The sequence below is a fragment of the Syngnathoides biaculeatus genome, chromosome 2 (genome assembly GCF_019802595.1).
Source record: "Syngnathoides biaculeatus isolate LvHL_M chromosome 2, ASM1980259v1, whole genome shotgun sequence".
In the NCBI taxonomy this organism is placed as follows: Eukaryota; Metazoa; Chordata; class Actinopteri; order Syngnathiformes; family Syngnathidae; genus Syngnathoides; species Syngnathoides biaculeatus.
This window is the reverse complement of record NC_084641.1, coordinates 42,958,298-42,964,297: the sequence shown is the minus strand read 5'-3', so window position 1 is coordinate 42,964,297 and position 6,000 is coordinate 42,958,298. Positions and strand designations below refer to the sequence as shown.

At 42.2% G+C, this 6,000-nt stretch overlaps 1 protein-coding gene across 10 annotated transcripts in view; it reads right to left on the bottom strand.

The window, feature by feature from the left end:
- Nucleotides 1-540: 540 nt before the first annotated feature.
- edem2 (ER degradation enhancer, mannosidase alpha-like 2) overlaps nucleotides 541-6,000 on the bottom strand; it is a 51,738-nt gene continuing 46,278 nt past the window's right edge. For all 10 annotated transcript variants that reach the window (XM_061806728.1, XM_061806661.1, XM_061806676.1 and 7 more), the window contains 2 exons: nucleotides 1,638-1,759; nucleotides 541-1,571 (listed from right to left, as the gene is read on the bottom strand). In XM_061806728.1, coding sequence (XP_061662712.1) covers nucleotides 1,110-1,571; nucleotides 1,638-1,759 — 584 coding nt within the window. In that variant the 3' untranslated portion in view covers nucleotides 541-1,109. The remainder of the gene's footprint in view (nucleotides 1,572-1,637; nucleotides 1,760-6,000) is intronic.

Genomic DNA, 6,000 nt, shown 5'->3' with positions numbered 1-6,000 from the left:
ATTACGTTCCGTTTGAGGTCATTCTCAAGCTTCTACCACAAGTGGCGGAGAATTCTTACCTCTGCATCCTTAAACAGTTGTCACTCAATTTCCTGTTCAAATGAGGTAGCCAACCTCCACTCACACTTTTACACATGCACACGTTTCATAGCGCTCACGTACAGCACACACCTTGCCCTTTTCTCAGTTTTATAGACTAGTCTACTCGATAGTGACTAGTATTCTCGAGGTTTGGTTCTGCCGCAGTCACCCAGACGCGCATTCACTCATTCCTCATGAGTGTGGTACTTTCCTACTCACCAGAGATGTCTTCACTTTCTTCAGCTTCTCATCAACCCTCAGCCTCCAGACGCAAAGTCGAGGCCCAGTCCCGGAAAGGGTCTCAAGTGCAGTGGCCACGGTCTTTGCCTGGACGTCGACTCGGCCCCTGGAAACCTCAGGTATCTTGAGATCCGGCACGAAGGACCAAGTAAATGTCAGGTTCACCAATCAGACATTCATTAAACAGGATAAAAAAGGAAACAAAGACACCAGTTCAAGTCTCGCAAGGAGAGAGGAAAGGAACTGTCTCGTACAATTCCCCACTGCACTCTCTGATTATACTCTCCTCAGCACCTCTATTTATTTAGTTTTGAGACACGCCTTATTTACATGGATGTTACAAAAAGGAGATGACAAGCAAAACAGTTTGAAACAAGGCGTACGTTTGTTCATGTGCGTGAGATTGCTGAATACATGTGTGGTCATTTCTTTAACACGCAGCAGTTCTGATGATTAGATGTTTTTGTTCTTGCTATCTCCTGCTAGGAGGCTGCCACGGTATCGAGAGCAGAGCAAAGCATTTCTTTATTGGAAGCAAATGTATGATAATTATGATCACAATTATTCCTACATGAAATTATAGGAGACCTGAGGTAAAGGTTCAGGTGATGTACGGGATTTGCAGAGGGCATGAGAAAACACATGATGAGGCCATGCGATAAGGATGCAGGTGCGAATAGACTGCAAACACAGAAATAGAGAAAAGATACTGCACAAGGTCATGATAAATAAAAATCGATTGTACTCATATAGTAAAGAAAGAATCATTGATTAAGTTACAGATCACATTAGGTTAGGTGTTGATCATTAAAAACTTGTCCCAGGACAGAGAGTCGATTCCTGAAAGGTTGAATGTGACATGACAGTGGGGGTTCTATCTTCCCCTTATCTACTTTCAGAGCAATGCTCGCTGATTTGTCATTAAACGGAGAACCTTCCCATAGGATACCATTTTGTTTAGTGGACTGTGAAAGACCAAGCAGAATATCACTGAGGTCCTGCTGCTCGCGGCCGTGGTTGCTGCAACAGTAGAGCGCCGCAGGATCCAGCGGGTGGGCCTCTGTGTTGAAAATGTAGCCCCCTGAGCTCAGAATGCAGTGGCCGTCCTCCCCGCCTTCAACCCATGTTTCTGTCCCACTGTTGTGTAAGAAGTGGGTTGGGTCAAAGAGTAAGTACAGATACTTGATGGTCTCAGCAAGGAAGAAAGACTCCATTCTGTTTTCAAGCTGGTGGTCTCGCAGGTCTTTCACCTGAAAGCACAACGCTAACAGCTTGCACCAACGCCTATGCGCCAATACTGCAAGTGAGGCACTCACACTGGCATAGCCGCATGGCGTCTTGGCGATCCGCTCAAAGAACTCAACAGCATCCAGGCCAAGCTGCAGGTATGTATGATCGTCCGTCGCCCTGAACAGGTACATGGCGCTTTCTATCAACTCTGCACCACACGAGACAAGCATAAACAAAGATGAGGTCTTTAGAGATAAGGATATATGAGGAGGAGACAAGAAACAATAGTGAGTAAATACCGCACTGTTCAAAATAATAGTCCAATGTGACTAACCGCATTCATCCATTTTTTTACTGTATTTTTTACCAGTAGGTGCAGTAGCTTCTCAGAAAACCAACAAGACCCAGCATTCATGATATACATACTTTTAAGGCAGTACAATGGATAGATCCACGCAGAGTGCCTAAGCCACGGCTACTTACTGATCAAAATGGCGGACGCGGTGCATCCAAAGCATGTTATGTGTCATCAGCGCAAATTCCCGATAGGATTTCTGTTTCCTTTCTGCCGATGGTATCAGAAATATTGACAGAGTGAACAGAAAGGTCTGAGTTACTTTCAACAGGGATATATTCATGATGTCAAGGTTTCCCAAACAGGAATACCAGTTAAGGTTTCTGCATAGTGTTGGCCGTCCATGCGAAAGAATCAACCACCTCATAAACCAATGTTGGAGATCAAATGCGATTTCTGATGCCTATTGTTCACGCAAAGCAGGGTAAGTTTGCATTTTTATACTCTATAAATATGTTGATTCGAAATGTCTATGTTCATAGTGGATAATTAATTTACATAAATTATGGCAGTGTGTGTGTCCTCTATCGGTCTGAACATACGGACTGTACACGTAAATGTAAGACCAAAATATTTTTATTCACGTGATGTGTTTAATCATGGAAAAAACGCTTGAACCCTCCCAGTAATCTCTCTGGAAAGCATTCGTCTCCATTACACGTTCCCGAGCCACATTGAAGCACCATATTTCTGAATCGGTTATAAGCGGGACTATACACTCGCAATTCATGTTAAAGTAAACACGCACTCTGTTTGTGGGTAAGAGATTGCGGCTGTGTACAGCATGGGCGGAGAAAATGATGCTCACTGATTATTCAAAAGGGAGCAGTCAATTATTCTCACGGATCCATCCATTGGGCAATTTGTTGAAAGACGTGTTAGCATTCAATCATGAGGTGATCAATTTTGTAAAAACCATGTGTTAATCAGGTGACCCTGATTTCGGGATGCACCCAGCATCTATTGAACATGCATTTCTCCTTCGAAGCCTGAAGAAAATGTGTCATTCAACACATTGTTCAGAAGAACAGCGTACAGTGGTACCACTACATATGAAATTATTCTGTTCCGGAAGTAGTTTCATAACGTGAATTATTTGTAAGTAGACGTGCATTTTATAGCATAATCCATTCAAGGCCCCCCTCCTCGCCAAAAATAAGCAAAGTACATCATCTAAAGAATTAATAAAATGTGTTCATTTACCTTTGGCGTTGAGCAAATATATGAAGAGAATAAATAAATATATATAATCATGAAAATATTGATCAAATGTACCTGAATGTTGTGACAGCCGATAGAAAAATACGTACGAACGTACGCACACAACCTAACGTCACTCAGGTTTCTTGGGGCTCATGGTGAAGAAAGATGAATAAACTTGCCAAAAAAAATGAAAAAGTTGGACTTATCCCATGTCTGTTACAGGGATGAGAATGGAGAGAAGGTCACTTTTACAAAAACAATAAAACGGACATGTGACAGTAGTCCGGAGCACCTTTTTGAAGATTTTGAAGCAGAAATAAAAACTAAAATGTCCAAGCACCTCTGAAACACCCATCACCAACACACGTCACTCCAGTCCTTGCACAGATTACTGAATGAAGAAACTATTATCATCGACGAGGTAGAAAACTGGCAGTGCAAATATGCAAAGGAGGTCCAGCAAGTCCAGTTTGGAGCATCCCACAGACAGACAACACTGCACAATGCTGTTGTGTACAGCAATCATGGCACAATAACATTCTGTCATATTGCATGAAACATGATCCGCCTATCATTTAGCCACAGCTTGAACCAGTTCTTGAGTTTATTAAGGAGAACTATTAGAGGGTCAAGAAACTTTTGACCAGTGATCGTCTGACCGTGAATAATACAAAGGAAAGAACTACTACATTTTCAAATCAGCCCCATAGTGTTCACTGCAAGAATTGTTAAAAAAATACATCACCTGAAGGGTGGTAGGTATGTGGATAGTTCGGTCATCATTTCAGTATGTGAATAACTACATTATCAGGGATGAGAGTGACCAATTTGGAAAAAGACACAAAATGTCTGTCGATGGGGGGCTGTTGGGGGTTGAGTTTCCTCCTGGATATTTTTTGCTCTTATTGGAACACAGAGTGCACAGCACTTTGCCGGGAATGTCCACTTTCTGTATGTGTTCGGTTAGACATGTTGATACCATTTTCGGTCCTATCTGCATGGTTACACTTTTTTCAAGCCACGCCCGTCTGAAACAGTTTTTGATTCCAGCATCCTTATCAATTGCCCTCGCTCGATCGTCATCTTTTTTTTTTTCTAACACTTTCACCATCGTAAAACTTTGAACACACCGTCGTTCAGTTCGCGCTAAGTCCCACGCGCCATTACTTGGCTAACTAACAAGTTACACTGCGATTTCTGAGAACCGAGAACACATGTACATGGCAATGGTGAAACTCGATTAACCACTAACACGATTGGATCATTATACTGTATAACTCTGTTGTCCAATCGAGTAATCTGCCGCAAACAAGTTTTAATGTTTATGTTGCAAAATGGAAATATTTACACTACCGAGCAAGTTAGAATGGCATATGATAGTCGTGCTTGTGCTAGCACTAAGCTGAACTTGCAGCTCGGAGCCCACCACCGAGAGGCAGGGGCACGTTACCCTACCCCCGAAATTTTCTCAACGGATTTGCGCTTATCTCGAGAATGGTCATTTTGGTCTGAAAAAGTCGTAAATCTGCCGATTGGCGGAAAATTCTCATCCCTGCTGTTAGCTCGTGACAAGGCTAGCGTGATTCGGTCCCTGAGTGTGCAAAGGAATCAAAAAGCATCATGGGAAAAGAGTGACGTCCCTCGTAGCCAATGGGATGTCAGGAAAATGCTAAGGCGAAAGCCAATGGGAGAGCAGCTCTATCGCCCCACACAAACCAAGATACAGATGTGCATCATGTGTAAAGATTAAGGTCTCTCCTAGCCAATGTGATGCCAGGAAGATGCTATGGCGACAGCCAATGTGAGAGCAGCTCTATCGCATTACACAAACCAAGATACAGGATTGTTGACGTTCGGCGGAATTTGGGGAATCCAATGCATATTTTTCCCTTTCGTATGCTGAATTTTCCTTCATAACTAGAGAATATTTTTCTGAGGAGGCGTTTCGTAACCTGAATTTTTCGTCACTAGAGATGTTCATAAGTAGAGGTAGCACTATACTTTGATTAAGTTTGAATAGCGAGGAAACCTTAGAAAGATGTGCAAAAAAAAAAAAAAAAAATCAAAGGCTAAAGATTAAAATCATCTATTTCCTTAAAATTGAGACCAAATCCAGAGACACGTGGCAGAAAATGGAAGACAAACATCAGAATGGATAACAGAATAACTAGAATGGCAAAGGCTCAGCCAATAACCGGCTCCAAGATGATCAAAGACAGTCTGGTGTTACCTTTAAGTACTGTGACTGTCTGAAACTAATCCACAAGAATAATCCCGCAAAGTCCCTCTGTTAAAAAAAAAAGGCATGTGCAGAAGAGGCTACAATTTGCCAAATAACACATCAACTGGCCTACAGAGATACAGAGGAACATTTTTTTTGACCGATGAGAGTAAAATTGTTCTTTTTGAGTGCAGGGGCCGGAGACAGTTTGTGAGACGACCACCAAACTCTGAATTCAAGTCAAAGTACACAGTGAAAAGAGTGTAGCATGGGTGATCCAAGCATCATCGTATGGGCATGTTTCTCTTCTCTAGATGGTTTTGAGCCTATTTATCACATGCCAGGGATCATGAATTGGTTTGCATATGTCAAAATACTTGAAGAGATCATGTTGCCTTACGCTGAAGAGGACATGCCCTTGACGTGGGTGTTTCAACAAGAGAGTGTCCCAAAAACACACCAGGAAATATGCAAAATCTTGGTTACAGACCGACCAAGTTAACGTTAAGGAGTGGCCACCCCTAACCTCAGACCATAATCTCAAGAATTTGTGGGGTGACACAAAAAAATGCTGTTTCTGAAGCAAAGCCAAGAAATGTAAATGGATTGTGGAATGCTGTTAAGGAATCTTGGTCATACAACAAAATAGTAGTGATTCAAATGATTGTTA